Source organism: Momordica charantia (genome assembly GCF_013281855.1).
Source record: "Momordica charantia cultivar OHB3-1 chromosome 4 unlocalized genomic scaffold, Mcharantia_2.0 BLBB01000004.1, whole genome shotgun sequence".
NCBI lineage: Eukaryota > Viridiplantae > Streptophyta > Magnoliopsida > Cucurbitales > Cucurbitaceae > Momordica > Momordica charantia.
The window spans coordinates 24,980,074-24,995,812 of NW_028275162.1; the positions used below are offsets into that span (position 1 = coordinate 24,980,074).

Below are 15,739 nucleotides of genomic sequence, written 5' to 3' on the forward strand. Positions count from 1 at the left end.
GACCGACCTGACCAGGTCGGTCTCGTACGCTGATGCTAATTTGGCCAAGGCGTCGACATTAGAATTTTCTGCTCGGGGAACCCGGCTTACTTCGTAAGTTCGGAATTGGACGAGGTACGATCTGACCTTGCCCAAATACTTCTCCATTCGGGAGTCCCTGGCTTGGTACTCTTCCGTGATCTGGCGCACAACCAGCTGGGAGTCGCTGAAGATCTTAACACAAGAGGCCCCCAATGCTCTGGCGATTCGTAGACCGGCAATAAATGCTTCATACTCAGCCTCGTTATTGGAAGTCCGGAAGCCGAACCTCAAGGCATACTCAAATCGCTCGCCTTCTGGTCCGAGCAAGAGGACCCCGGCCCCGCACCCCTTCTCATTGGAGGATCCGTCGACATAGATTATCCACGGTAGGTCGGACTCGCCAGGCTCGGAAGGTGGTGTGAGCTCGACTATGAAGTCTGCCATTGCTTGCCCTTTCAACGCAGCTCTAGATTCGAACTGGATGTCGTACTCACTTAGCTCCATTGCCCACTTCATCAGGCGTCCAGAAGCTTCTGGCCTATGGAAGATGTTTTTTAGGGGCAAGTTAGTGAGCACCACCACAGTAAGGGCTTGGAAGTATGGTCTAAGCCGTCGGGCCGAGGTGACTAAAGCGAGAGCCAACTTTTCCATCTGAGGGTATCTAGTCTCGGCTTCGGTCATAGCCTTGCTTGTGTAGTAGACCGGGTTTTGCCGCGCTTCCTCTTGCCTGATTAGGGCCGAGCTGACGGCACTGTCAGACACTGCTAAGTACAATTGGAGCTTGTCCCCTAGCAGGGGCTTGGCGAGCAAAGGTGCCGAACAGAGGTAGCTCTTCAATTGCTGAAATGCTTATTCGCACTCTGCTGTCCATTCAAACGACCCTTTCTTTCGTAGGACTTTGAAGAAAGGGAGGCACTTATCTGTCGATCTTGAAACAAACCGGTTCAGGGCTGCAATCCTGCCATTGAGGCACTAAAGCTGTTTCAGCGTTTTGGGTGCCTTCATCTCAAGCACGGCTTTAATCTTTTCGGGGTTGGCCTCGATCCCCCGGTGGTTCACCATGAAGCCAAGGAATTTTCCCGAAGAGACTCCAAAGGCACATTTAGCTGGGTTGAGCTTCATTTGATATGTCCTTAGAACCTCGAAGGCTTCAGTCAGATCGGAAAGATGCGACTTAGACCGCTTGCTCTTGACGAGCATGTCGTCCACATACACTTCCATATTCCGGCCGATCTGCTTGGCGAACATTTTGTTCACCATTCTCTGGTAGGTCGCTCCTGCGTTCTTTAAACCGAAGGGCATGACCTTGTAACAGTACAGACATTGGTCTGTTATGAATGCGGTATGATCTTGATCTGGGACATGCATCTTGATTTGGTTGTACCCAGAGTAGGCGTCCATGAAGGTGAGCAGTTCGTGCCCGACTGTGGCGTCTACGAGCTGATCAATCCTCGGCAGTGGGAAGCAATCTTTCGGGCATGCCTTATTTAAGTTCGTAAAATCTACGCACATTCTCCACTTTCCATTAGATTTTTTTAACTAATACAACATTGGAGAGCCACTCGGGATACGAAATTTCTCTTATGTATTCAGCCTTCAAAAGTTTGCTAACTTCCTCAACAATTACATCACTCCTCTCCTTGTTTATAGGTCTTCTTTTTTGCTTTACAGGTCGGAATGATGGATCTATGCTGAGGCGATGCGTCATAATCTTTGGGTCAATGCCAGACATGTCCTCGTAAGACCACGCAAAGACGTCCGAGTTGGATATGAGGAAGTGGATCAGCTTCTCTCTGTCGGTGGCCCCCAGCTTGGTTCCTATGCTTACTTGTTTCTCGGGACTAAGCAGAGGAACAAGCTCGAGCTTCTCAGTGGGTGCGGCAAACTCCCTCATCGACAGGTCGGCCTCGAACTCGAGCGTCCCATCCCCACTGGCGAGAGTTTCGATGGTGCAGACCGATGAGCCTTTGAGCGCGGAGGCATAGCACTCCCTCGAAGCGGTCTGTTCTCCTCGGATCGTGCCCTCGCCATAGGGGGTGGAATACTTCAAAACTTGATGAAGTGTTGAGGGAATGGCCCGAAATGAGTGGATGATGGGTCTCCCAAAGATGGCGTTATAAGCCGATCTACCGTCAATTACCACGAACTCGGCCATTTGGGTGACCTGAGTTTGGTCCTGCCCAAGCGTGACCGGCAAGTCGATGCAACCCTCTGGGATGACCGATTCTCCAGAGAACCCAACCAGCGGTGTCAGACTTTTCTTCAATTGCGACCTCGTCCATCCCAGGGCGAGGTAGGTCGGTAAGGACAGGATATTAGCAGATGCGCCTCCGTCTACCAGCACCCTCCTGACCACCACATGATCAATCAAAGGAGCGATCACAAGTGCATCATTGTGGGGCAGGTGGACCTCCTCCAAGTTTGCACCGTCGAAGGTGATTGGGCAGGTCGGCCTCTACTCCCTAATGATGCACATCTCGCGCCTGGCTGCACGAGCTAACTCCTTTCTTTTATGTCCGGACTGACCCCCGCTTGGCCCTCCGAAAATAGTATTGATGACCGTAGGTCGGTCAGTGCGCCGGGGCGGCGTCCTCGAACGCTTCCGCTCTTCCTTTTTCTCTGTCGAGCTGGTCTTGGGCTTTCCCACAAATTTCTTGAAGTAGCCATCTTGAATTAGATCCTCAATTTGGCGCTTCAACTCCCAGCAGTCCGACGTGTTATGGCCGTGCTCCCGATGGATGCGGCAATACTTGTCCTTGCTGCGCCTCTCCAGGGCTCCCCGAAGCTTCTCAGAACGTTTGAGTAGTTTTTCCATTCCAGACTCCTCGATGTTCGTTAGGATCTCGGAAATTGGAATCGTGGTCGGGGTGAAGCGTTCGTAAGGTCGGCTCCTGATAGGTACGTTTTCCGCCCTTCGATACTTAGCTCGGCCGCTGGAAAAGGATCCCTTGTCCTTGGACTTGGGATCTGCCTTTTCTATATCTTTTCCACTTCTGCCCCGGCCGATCTTTCGTTTTGGTCGGCCGGTTTTGGTTCGGAGGAGCTCCTGTCCATCGATGACTTTCTTCGCCTTCTGAAGCACCTCGGCGAAGGTGGCCGGGGCCTCCTCTCCAAGTTTCACCGTGAGGGCTTCGTCGGCTAGACCGGTGAGAAAATAGCACATGGCCGAGTCATCGGAGCAGTGTGCGACCTTCAATTGCTCCTCCTGGAATCTGGTGACATATTCTCGTAGCGTCTCACCCTCCTTCTGTCTGATGGTGGCGAGATGGGTTGCTGTCTTTTTGTCATAATGCCGAGAAGAGAACGGGGCGAGGAACTCCCTTCTCAGCTGAGAGTAGGTCGAGATCGACTTGGCTGGCAGTCTCCGATACCACAATCGCGCGCTGCCAGTAAGCGCGATCCGAAAGGCGCGACATTTGATTGCGTCTGATGCCGCTTGGAAATCCATGAGGCCTTCAAAGACCTCAACATAATCCTTGGGGTCATTCGACCCATCATAAGGTTTCACGGTAGGAGCTTTGAACTTCGGAGGGATCGGTGCTTCCAAAACGTCCGAGGTGAAGGACGATTCTCCCAAGTCGCCATCGTTCAGTGGACCTTCTTTCTGCTCACATTTGGCCTTTAAGGCCTCCACCTGAGCGTCGAGCTGACCCCTCAGATGGTCGAACTCCTCCCTTGTAATCACTCCTGCAGGAGTTGCTGGGTTGCGAGAGGATTCAGCCTGCTGGTTGGAGCTCCTGTGTGAGCGGGATGGTGACTGTCCTTTTCGGAGAGATGAGCCTCTCTTTCTGTTGAGGTGTTCACGGAGGTCTCCTCTCTGGCGAGTGTCCCTCACTCTCGTTGTCTTCGGGATGTTCCTCCTCGACTGGGCCGAGGTGGGAACCCCTTTGCTCGCGTATGCCAGTGCGCGTCACTCGGTTCTCAGATCGGGACCCTACGCCTGCAGCTAATATCATTTCGTTATACATTTCCTCCATGGACCGCATTTTTGTGCGCATTGCCTCCATTTCTCTCTGGAGTGCGTCCAAGTTCTCACTTGTCGGGGCCGGGGCTGGACCCCGGACGCCCTTCTTAGAGGTTCCACCTCGGCCACGGGTGGCCTTGGATGTCCTTGGGGGTGCGCAGGTGGTAGAACAGGCGCGGTGATTCGTGCCGACCTGCGGAGGGGTTCTGTTGCTAGGCCGTCGTGATCTTGCCCCTCTACCACTGCTGCTCCGACCTCCCTCTGGTGGGCATCGCTGGCAGCTAGGGTTCTTCGATCTGCCGTATTGGTCGAGTTTGCGGATTGAACCATTTTCGCTTGCGTGTTGGTTTAAAAGAATTGGGATGACTTAGATTGTCGTCCCCACAGACGGCGCAAAATGTTTATGCAAGGATATGCACAACAGTGTATTTCAGATTGCAGCTCGAACTCGGCCTCCGGACCGATCTGAATACTTGGGCGGACCTGCACAAAAAGGTGAGCACTCCGACGATCAAGTCAGTATAGGTCGGATTCCCAGTTTAGTTCGAGGTCAGAAATCATCGTACCTGATCGTGGAGTGAGGTCCTCTACTTATGGGTGGTAGTCCTGCTAATCTCGCAACGGTTACACCCGGTAATCTCGGGACCGTCCAAGGTATTCTCTTCCCCAAACAGATAGAGATATAAATTGGTCGTTCAGTTGGTTGTTGCCGAGGGAAAGGATATGAGAATTCGGACTTGAGCAAGTTGTTGGATGGTTAAATACTTGAAATTCCAAAAAAACATATGAATGTAATTATGAGGAAAAAAAATGTAAAATTCCAAATATATCATTTTTGTAAAATTATAAACAAATTGACATTTTCTACATAATTTAGCCATTTACTTAATAGTATTTTTCTAACTAAATTTAACACACACCAATTTTTTTTTTGGAGTACTAACACACAATTAAAATTGATCAAATCTTGCAGTGAAAATCAATTCAAAATATTTAATTTTGATGTCTAATTAAACTATACTATTCCTATTAGCAATCATCAAAATGATTTTTTTTATTGAAAATTCGAAAAGTTATAATTTTTGAAAGTTTAGAAGTTAAAATATTGTAGTTTTTTTAATGATTAAAATATGTTAAATATTTAACTAATTATTAACTAGCACTAATTAATGGTTTAGAGTTAGATATATCAGATTTTTTAATTAAAATTAAATTAAATTACAAAAAACTAAACTAATAAAATTTTATAAATCAAAATATAATATTTAAATTTATAAAAATAAAAATATAAGCTGGAAACTGTGAGTATTTAAACACATCTCAGAGACTTGTTCCTGGAAGGAGACGGAAGGTTAACTGATTGAGGTTTGGGTTCCCTATAAATTACCCGTCTGTTTGCCAATTTTATGTGTTCTTCAAACTGATCGATCTTTTAGCTTGCATCGTGCGTGAAGTTGACTAGAGATTTCAAGTTTAAGGTTCGCAATTTCTCCGTTGTCCTCTGTTTCGTACTTTCTGATTGGATCGTGGAATTTAATTGTGTTTTCTTCGTCGATTTCTGGATGATTCTGTTTAAGGGTTTGATTTGTTTCGCGAACTGTTCCTTAAGAACTTCTAATTCGGGTTCAGAGCGAGAATCGTTGCATGAGTTGTAAGAAACGCTGTGAATTTGCATTTGTTTGATCTTCTTCGTTTTCGTTTTCTTCTTTGCGTAAGCTTGAAGTCGTTTTGTGCAATCGGGCTGATTTGAAATTTGTGGTTTCGTTGGGATTCGGAGTTTACTTCTCTACACCTTTGTCAAGGGTTCATTAATTGCCTGAAGGTACTTGGGGTTTATCGTCTACAGTTTGATGTTTGATGCAATTACGTATTGGGTGTTGCCATTTGTATAAATTAGTTATTGTGTTGGATTCGAACCTTACTGCTAGTGATAAAAAAAAAAAAAAGCTCCTAGTTCTTCGATAGACCAATCTTACAAGCAAGAAATTTACTTACCGTTCCCTCCTTTATTAGTTTTGGCTCAATTTTTATGGACCGGTAGTACGATAACTTCCCGAAAAATAGGAATTAACTTAGCTGGACATCATTCGACTAAGACCTAGGAATTTTGAATAACAAACATAAAAGTCCCAATGAGCCCAGTAACAAATTGGATGAGAATTGAATAAAGGCAATAAAAAGGGTAGCCTCATATTGTGTTGTTAACTAAGATATTAGTGAGTTTTCCTATGTTTCCTTCCTCCGGGTTGAGAAAAAATTCAATTGACACTATCCATTTAAAATGTTTGTAGGTTACTCCTGCAGTTCGGTGTGCTACTAATTTGATTCTTCACGGAAAACAGTGGGAGATGAGTCAGAAAGGCCTGATATATAGCTTTGTTGCTAAAGGAACTGTTGTTTTAGCGGAACACACATCATTCTCAGGGAATTTTAGTACCATAGCCGTTCAATGCTTGCAGAAATTGCCTTCTAATAGCAGCAAATGCACATACTCATGTGATGGGCACACATTCAACTTCCTTCTTGATAGTGGATTTGGTATTGTGTTTTCTCAACTTTGATAATATACTTTCTTAGACTTCATCAACACTTGTGGCTGAAGGTGTTTGATGGATTTGCAGTTTTTCTGGCTGTTGCGGATGAATCAGTTGGAAGGAATGTGCCATTTGTATTTCTTGACCGTGTGAAAGATGACTTTAAGCAGCGTTATGGTTCAAGTATCAAGGATGAGAACCCTCACCCACTTGCAGATGATGAAGATGACGATGATTTATTTCTGGATCGATTCAGTGTTGCATACACTCTTGACCGAGAATTTGGGTATGCCCATGGCCATGTTTATGAACAATGTTAGAGTTCTATGTCATACATTTGACCTAACAACTTCTAATTTAATTTTCATGATAGGCCAAGGCTTAAGGAGCACATGCAATATTGCATGAGCCATCCAGAAGAAATGAGTAAACTTTCCAAGCTGAAGGCTCAAATAACAGAAGTGAAAGGCATTATGATGGACAACATCGAAAAGGTTAGACCTCTTGTTTTATAAAATCACACAATTCCTGCTAAAGATTTTGTATCGAGATTTTGTCTGTATATAATATATATGTTTTTCATCTATTTGTTTTTTTTCACAGTTGTGCATAATGAAAAGATACGGAGACAGAGATTAAAGCATTTTAGAAAATCTCACTTTATGCACTCTAATTCTTCCTCCTTTTCCATGTCATCTTGGCAAATTGTATAAAATCACATTAACATTGTGTCTGGGCATATTCTTGTCACATGTGGCTTCATTGTTGGTAGACAGCCAAGTAATAATATGCTAGCCATGAGTACTGAACAAATTATTTTATCTCTTTAAGTACCGCAGTTAGGAGTAGTAATTATGTTGCGACTTGCGAGGAAATGAATAAAAAAAAATTACATTAGTGTGTTGCTTGCTTGTTTATGAAGAACCAGACTTTCTGCTGGACCAGTTGAATAATTGTTTGAAAATAATTTGATAGTAGTCTAGTTATTTTGGAAAGAAGCGGAATTTCATTAGTCAAATATTTTATTTGTAAATTAAACACCATCATATGTTTTTCTCACACACATGCACGTACATATATATGAAGTCTTTGGCTAGGCCCAATGGTCTGTGACTCCATGTACAAAATCAGTTGTGAAAACCTGAATATTACATAAGGCACAAGCCCTAGAGGTCTCTTTTTTGCTTCATCTTGTTTATTTTGTGTTCATAACCAATAAGTAACTCAAAGTAATGGAAGAATGAAATTGGAATGCATTGTGATGATTTTGCGCAATGAAGCATAACTGGCCTTGTCGAAGACACCATAAAGTGTCAATTTGATAGGATTTTACATTTTATTGTTATTGCTTTCCTACTTTGAGCTTGCAAGTTTTTGAATACATACAAAAAATCCTGTGTGTGCTGACCTGCCGAGTAAGTTACATGTATGTAATAGAGAATCCTTTTCAGACCTTGGCGGCTAAGGGATGCTAGACCTTTTTAAGACGAGACTATTGACAATTCACTTTTTATATTTCTTTAAGGAGCTCTCTTGGTAATAGGTTATTTTGTTACTAGCCTCTCACTATGATTGGAATTTCTTAAAATCCTTGTGGTTTTGGGTTGGGTAATGCCTCATCAGTCCTTGCATACTATTCCACATTTTAAATGGTCTGGAATTGGTGAATCAGTACTTTGGTCTTCCACATTCTCATAATATTAAACTTCAGTTGTCATTTTTTTTAAATTTTTGAGAAAAGTAAAGGCAATTGTTGAGTGACACCATTAAAGTCACCACCGAATTGAGATCTTGCTTGGGTTTAGCAAGAAAAAAAGTAGACCATCCTTTTTGTACACTTTGAGTAATAACTACTCTATGTATTTGTATTTTTTTCCTATAAATAAGAAGAGAGAGAGAGAGATGCTAAGAAATTCCTTTTGGAAAGAAACTGAAAATTAGAAGAATTTTCTTCCAGTTAGTTCTGCCCTAGCCGCTAAGTTCTGAGTACCAAGGACAGGCAAATTGGGGGCTTCGGAACTCTATAACTTATCTTTCTGAGCTATTCTAAACAGATATGATAGCAATTGCCTGTCCCTCGTGTAGGTTCTAGACCGCGGAGAGCGGATTGAGCTTCTGGTAGACAAGACAGAAAATCTACAATTTCAGGTACCTCATTTAATCTGCCTGTCTGTTGAGAACTCTGAATGGGAAGTGATCTATCTAATCTGTTTATCGTTGGGATCTCTGTTTGAACTTAGGCCGATAACTTTCATCGACAAGGGAGGCAACTTCGGCGAAAAATGTGGCTGCAGAGCTTACAGATGAAGCTGATGGTTGGGGGAGGAATCTTGGTCATGATCATCATAATTTGGTTTATTGCATGCGGAGGTTTCAAATGTTGAATTTGGTAAAGTTAGTAGCAGATGAGTGTTTTTTCACTTGGGTAATGGCTATGTTTGGAAACTGGCACCAAATCTATATAATACGCCTCTTGTTCTAACTTGTAATTAGCATTCTATATTACCTACCAGTTAAAATTTATTTGTTGGGTTTCTTCTGTCTCTTGTGTATCGAAGAATCTGTGTTAAAAGTGAAATAACCTTACACTCTTTAGATAATAGTGAAATAACCTTACACTCTTTAGATAATGCTCAATTTGTTTCCACTGTTACTAATGAAAAAATCGTCCAAATCGTATTAGAATGGATGAGTCGTGGATCATTCCTTATATCTTATTCTTACCTGCAAAATATGTGGAGATTAATATTTTGAATATTAAATTTACTCTGTCATAATCTTCTTCAACTTGTTAGGTTGAACTTAGTTCAGTAATAATTGACATTTGTTGAAACTGTAGAATGAGTAGCCTTCTTCTTTCTTTTTCTTTTTTCTATTTACTAGTTTTTTTGTCGTCGTTTTTGTTTTTGTTTTTGTGTTTTATAAGGGAAATATAATGGAGTGGATTTAAAAAACATGACAGATTGCATCATTTGAACCATGGAGCGGTCTCTATACTCAATTGCAAACTAACATATTAACGGCTAGTCCACGTTTTTCCAAAACTTTCTTCATCATTAGAACTATTAAATTATTTTCTCATATTTAAAAATAATTTAAAATTTGAATCTCTCACTAAGCAGCTGTTCCACGACTATGCAACAGGATTAAATCAAATTGACAATGACATTTCAATATATATTTTTTTAATATTGGAACTACCATTTCGTTTATTTAAGAAAATTGAATGACTAGATTATAAAAAATACCTCTAACTTTATCTTTTCTTAAAAAAAAAGAAATACTTTTATCGTTTTAAATGTTTCAATATTATTCTTGAAACATTGGGAACGAAATGACCCTTTGCTTTGTGAGTTTGATGAATTATTTATTTATTATTATTATTTACCAGTTTTTTGAAATGTTTGATAAATGTTTAAGGTAGTATTAAAACTTTTGTAAGGATATATATATTTTTAATTTAGCCAAATTGATTTCGTGAGTCGTGTCACACATTTGAATTTAATTTCAAACAATTGGCTGATTCTAGATTATTTCTTATTAAAAAAACAATATCAAATTATAAATACCAATTATATTTTTGAGATTGACAAAATATTATTTTTTTCCCTCAAATATCGATAAAAGTGATATTTTAATGATTGATGTTTGAGATTTTGCACAGTACAATAAATATGGAGATGAGAGCTTAAACCAATCTTTAGAGAATGAGGAAATTTGCTTTCATAGTCTCCTGCTAGCTTCAACCTTCATATTTTTCGTTTTTGTTTTTTCGTTTTTAATAAAATAAAATAAAATAAAGTGGCTCCCAACACTCATTGATTCAAGAATGATAAACACAATATTTTTATTTATGCTTTGGAATAAATTGGAAACGAAACAAAAAACAAGAAATTCGTCGTCTCCCAGATGTCTATAAAATCTTGAGACTTTTTTTTTCTTTTTAAAATGATAAACAATAAACATAAATAATTGTCAAATGTTTAAATTTCTTGCCAACATGAACTTAACTCTAATTGACACCTATGTCTAACAAACGAGCTCTCAAATGCGGGTCCTACATATATTGAATAATAAATATATAAAGATGAGTGTGAAGTATTTGAAAGGGATATAGTGATAGGTGACTAGTTAGTACGTTATCCATTAATTTAGGAGAAAAAGAAAAAAAAAAAAGGAAAGAATGGAATCAAAAGAACAAAGGAGCGTGGGCTGTCCATTTCACCAAGCAAACTTCCTTTAATATCAACGCCCTCATTATATCCCAATCCCAATCCCCTCCCATTTTCCCCTCAACCGAATTCCCTTTCGTTACAAGCAACCACCGCCGCCGTCGCCGCCGCACCTCCACAACCGCCTGGTTTCTCCTCTTAGCTTCATTGTTTATTATTCCATCTTGCTTTTTCCTTTCGCGCGTTGTTGTTGTTGTTGGATTTATTCTTCTTCCTGCTTTTTATACACTCATCCACATTCCTTATTCGCTTTCTCTCTCTCTCTCACGCCGATTCTTCCCTAACTGAACCGACGCCTACGCCTTTTTCCATCCGCTCTGTATTTTGTTCCTTCTGATTCTGTTTTCCACTCTGTTTTTGTGCCATTTTGGAATTTCCGACGGAGTTTTTCGCTATGGGAAATTGCATTGCGAGTTCGAAGAAATCGACGGCGGAGATTGTGCCTCAGGAGTTCATCAGAGGCTGCGGCGATTCTGCGGCTCCGAATCCGATCGTACGGCTTTCCGGCCCTCCGAATAGTGCCCTAACCTGCTATATCCGATTCGCGCTGCTCTACAAGTCCGTGAAACTCAGCTTCGTCCCTTCCGAGACTCCGCATTTCGGCTCCGACGCGCCGGTCATCCGAATCGGGTCCGAGTCCGTTTCCGGTTCACGCGAAAGGTTGCTCCGGTTCATCGACAGTAGATTTCCTCATCCGCCGCTGGTACTGCCGAGCCGCCGTGACGATGGCGATCAAACGACGCCGTTGGTTGCGGTGAGTGTGGCGGCGCTGCAGCACAAGAGCGTATTGTGGCATGTGGAGAGGCTACTGAGATGGGCGAAGGATCTGGCTGCTCGTGGAGGGAGAACGGCCGTTGATCCGGCGGTGGGGACGCCGAGGATGGAGCTGAGGAAGTTCGGGAGGAGTTACTCTCAGCTGCTGGAAGTGATGCTGGAGCACGCTCAGATGGAGGAGAAAGTCCTCTTCCCGATCTTGGAGATGGCTGATCGAGGTAAGTTCCATTGTTCTTATTCTGCTCTGCGTTACACCGAATAGAGACTTGGACAAATTAAGTATTTGTGATTTAAATTTGCAATACAATATTTTGAAAAACGTTGCTGATTAAGGAAATGGCTGTTTTAGATTTATCAAACCAGAACCAGAAAAATGAGATGATTCGTGAATTCAGACCTAATTTAGTGATAAATTACTTATTACCATTAAAAAAAAAAAACTAGTGATAAACTTCACTAGCCTTTCTTGTTTCAAGATTTTTTTTTTAAAATTTTGTGTAATTAAATAGGTTGTTTGGCAGCTTTACCCTAATTATATGGAACGGTGTAACTATTCACATGTTTAAAGGAAAAGTTGTTTCTGTTATTTTAAAAACAAACCACATGAGGGGGAACCGGGGAGAACAACTAGAAGACAACCCATAGATGATATTTTTTTTAAATAATAATTTAATTTCAACACATAGATGAGAATTAATCAAATATATTGCTACTAATTTTTTATTTTAAAGAAATAAAGGTAAAGTTTTATTTTAGTCTATGAATTTTTATATTTATTCTTGTAGCCCCTAAATTATATAGAAATTTTTTTTCATCGTCTTGTCAATTTAATATAAACCGACAAAATGTTTGATTTGTTTCAAGATCCATGAAATGATATCCTAAATCGAACCTGTGTCCAACATCTACTTATTAGGTTAATAACAAAAAGAGTATTAATGAGGTTTATTTATGATTTATAAAAAAATCTAAAATTTTTTCTAATACAAAATTCAGAAATTATGAAATAAAATGTTTGCAAATTTAACGTTCAAAATAGAATAAACATCAAACTTCTCCTCTAGAATTGAGCATTTCTTTCTTAGTGTCTTATTGTCATTTTAGGAGAATTTGTTACCTTGGTCGGATGATAAATTACTACACTGGGGCTATTTTCTTTATTTAATTCATAATTTATTTGTATAAATCTTAATATGCATATGAGTAAGTCTATAAAACCTTTTTGATATAAATTACACGTAGAAAAAAATTACTTTATGTGTGTGTAGAAAAGACATTATGGGTGAATGTGGAAATTGAGATTGGGGTGGAGAAGTACAATCTCATGATGGATTTTTTGAGGTGGGATTTATTCAAACAGTGCCCAAATTGACTGTAAAATTTATAATTTTTCGTATTTGATATTACATTCATGAGTAAAGATGAAGGGATTAGTTGCTGGATGTGATAATCTGCAGGATTATGTAAAGCTTCAAATGAGGAGCATGCAAGAGATCTACCCATCATGAATGGCATCAAAGAAGACATTAAATCCACTGTCGTTTTAGACTTGGGAAGTTTCGTTTGCCAAGAAGCACTCTCCAACCTTTCCAAACGGCTCAAGTTGTTGCAGGTAACTCCACTCTCAAGCCTTCTATAATCCTCATCTGTATAAAATCCTTGGGAATTAAAATCTTGACCCAGATCGGTTCGTAGGACCTTATGCTTAAGATTCCAGGGAAAATGTATAGAGACCACAGAGAAAAATTAGATGAAAGAAGACAGTGGATCTCCAAAACAAGAAAATACTGGATGGTTGATTCTTATTTTTACGACTCAATTGACAAATTCTAGTTGATGTAAGATCTTTTTTTGTCTAGATTTAAATCCTCTCACTCCCACTTTGCATCTTTTTGTCAAAACACTCATAAGACATTAGGGTTGAGTTTCTGTCTTTTTGATATCCGTGAATGTCCGAGCCATCCTAGGTGCACCTCGACTAATCTCACAGGACGTCTGACTCTACAACATTTGGTGTTGGGTAACACATAGGAATTAATTCACAATTTACAAGAGTAGGTGGCCATAAATGGGTTTGAACCCATTTGTTCTCAATTTACCTTAGCTCATTTGGACCAATGAGCCACCCATGATGGTCATTATGGTCGAGTATATTTAGAAGTACTAATATCTTTAACGTCTGGTCTGGTTTTACACTCATTAAAAGTGTTTTTGAGTGGACAAAGTACTCCGAGTGCTTTCTCACAAACACTTTTTAAGTACTTTAGGCTTTTCATAGAAACACTTATACGTCATTCTCAAGCATAATATAAGGTAGAATGACACAAATAACACTCATCACCACAAGTTCTATTCAAGCTTATAGGGACAAAGTGGGGAACACAGATAACTGTCTAACCCATGTGAACTGCAGAGCATCAAAGATCATTCTGTGCCCACATGACACACTGACCACACCATGGAACTAACCGTTTACCTTTCAAATCACATTTAATTGCCAAGTTTTTGATGCACAGTTGACCATGCATGATCGCACACTCCACAGTCTCTCTCATCTTTCATAGCCAAGCAGTTATTTTCTTTATTGCACGCTAAGAATGCCTGCTCCATGATCCATCCATCAATAGCAATTATGGAGGTGCGTGGGTGTAACTTGATTTCTTTTTACTTCTTGGGGGGCAGGAACACTGTAAGCACCACTTCATGGATGAAGAGAAAAAACTATTACCTTTGCTTGAGGCTGTAGAACTGACCAAAGAGCAGCAGGAGAACATGTTAGAGCAGCTCCTGGATGTGATGAAACAAACACATTCACATTTACTAAATTTCTTTCTTGAAGGTCTTCTCCCTCAGGAAGCTCTGCAGTATTTGGATCTGGTTACGAGCAGCTGCGATAAAAACCGCGCTAGCTTCGGCTTAATGCTCCAGATGACTGTTGCCTAAGATCAAAGATGTATATAGATTTCTATTTTCTTTTCTTTTTTCTCTTCTAGGATTGGATTGGCAACATCCTTCATGTGTCAATAGGTCATAATGGGCTGTTCTTTCTTTGGCATTTTGTTTTGGTTTGGAGATGAAGTATAGTGTCATTTATTGCATATTTTTTTAGCACAGTGATTAGTCCTGATTCAAGTGTATGTGCCACAGAAATGAAGAAAATTTAATGTTTGTGATTGTAGGCTTTGGAACTTATAATTGACCATTGTTGTTTTGTTGACATATGTAATTAGCATCAAAATCATATTTTAAAACAAGAATGAGTGTCAATGAGTTAGTTCGATATGGATGTTTGTGCTTTGTTATGACTTCGATGATCGAGTTAATAATCCAAAATGATAGATTTGGATTCGAAGTACACCGGATAATTTGTGATTTTTATACTTTTTTTTTTCTAAAGTATCAATTTCAAATGGATGATAGGTAATTAGGAGCTGATGTGATTCTAGTCCAACGGGTTAAGACAAGTAATTTTGATCAAAAAGACGTGTGTTTGAATTTCTACACCACATGTTGTTGTACCAAAAAAAGATAGATAATTATATATATCTAACATTGGACTTATAGCTAAATATAGGAGCGAGGACTTAATTTTTTGTCGTAATTCAAAAGGTATATACAACTCGTTAGTATTTCGTAGTTTTCTTATAACTTCCCCAAATATTTACAATTGAAACATTAAATTTTCAGCTTAGCCAAAGCGTCGTGAGGTAGTGCCTAGGCATTGACCCCTCGGGCCAAAATTCCACCTTCTATTTCTTCGACTGCAGGTGTCGTGGTGCCGTTCTCTTGGGTATTTGGACTTTAATAAGTGTCGCAATGTCTTATTTACTCGCTTGGACTATTGTCTTCCTCTCGATTTGATCCATTTATGTCCTATTTCCACATAATTATTTATTAAAATATATCTTACGTGCATCTGTCTTAAAGAATGAAAAGTAACACATAATTTAAATATAAATGTCATTAAAGATAGCTCATGCGCTATCAAAACTTATCTAAGAATTAAAAATATAAATATAAGAAAAAATATTTGTTTAACAAGCTTGACTTTTGACTTTTTAACACCCCCACTACGGGGAAAATAGGATTATTTAAAAAAAAAAGGTAAAAAACAAAGAAAAAGAAAAAGCGGATCCTACTCTTAGGCATACACGAGCCCATATTTGTCCATCTTCCGGCCCAATTAAATAATGGGCCCTTAGTTTCAGTTTTAG

General features: G+C 40.1%; 2 protein-coding genes across 2 annotated transcripts; both read left to right on the forward strand.

Moving 5' to 3' along the window:
- The first annotated feature begins 5,304 nt into the window (after positions 1-5,304).
- Positions 5,305-9,058, forward strand: VAMP727 (vesicle-associated membrane protein 727). Its single transcript, XM_022278581.2, has 6 exons — positions 5,305-5,463; positions 6,277-6,523; positions 6,607-6,805; positions 6,893-7,013; positions 8,605-8,667; positions 8,760-9,058. The coding sequence occupies exons 2-6, from the start codon at positions 6,334-6,336 to the stop codon at positions 8,901-8,903; spliced, it is 717 nt and encodes a 238-aa protein (XP_022134273.1). The 5' UTR covers positions 5,305-5,463; positions 6,277-6,333; the 3' UTR covers positions 8,904-9,058.
- Positions 9,059-10,739: 1,681 nt separating this feature from the next.
- On the forward strand, positions 10,740-14,724 carry LOC111006103 (hemerythrin HHE cation-binding domain protein). Its single transcript, XM_022277852.2, has 3 exons — positions 10,740-11,743; positions 12,983-13,137; positions 14,208-14,724. Exons 1-3 carry the CDS (start codon positions 11,146-11,148, stop codon positions 14,466-14,468), a joined length of 1,014 nt encoding a protein of 337 aa, XP_022133544.2. The 5' UTR covers positions 10,740-11,145; the 3' UTR covers positions 14,469-14,724.
- The last annotated feature ends 1,015 nt before the right edge of the window (positions 14,725-15,739 follow it).

What these genes read in the sequence shown, in the direction of transcription:
- VAMP727 (XM_022278581.2), top strand. Translation starts at nt 6,334, where the DNA reads ATGAGTCAGAAAGGCCTGATATATAGCTTTGTTGCTAAAGGAACTGTT. An exon ending in ACTCTTGACCGAGAATTTGG is followed by an intron (nt 6,806 to 6,892) that starts GTATGCCCATGG and finishes TTTTCATGATAG; the next exon opens with GCCAAGGCTTAAGGAGCACA. An exon ending in TGATGGACAACATCGAAAAG is followed by an intron (nt 7,014 to 8,604) that starts GTTAGACCTCTT and finishes TCCCTCGTGTAG; the next exon opens with GTTCTAGACCGCGGAGAGCG.
- LOC111006103 (XM_022277852.2), top strand. Translation starts at nt 11,146, where the DNA reads ATGGGAAATTGCATTGCGAGTTCGAAGAAATCGACGGCGGAGATTGTG. An exon ending in CTTGGAGATGGCTGATCGAG is followed by an intron (nt 11,744 to 12,982) that starts GTAAGTTCCATT and finishes GATAATCTGCAG; the next exon opens with GATTATGTAAAGCTTCAAAT. An exon ending in AACGGCTCAAGTTGTTGCAG is followed by an intron (nt 13,138 to 14,207) that starts GTAACTCCACTC and finishes CTTGGGGGGCAG; the next exon opens with GAACACTGTAAGCACCACTT.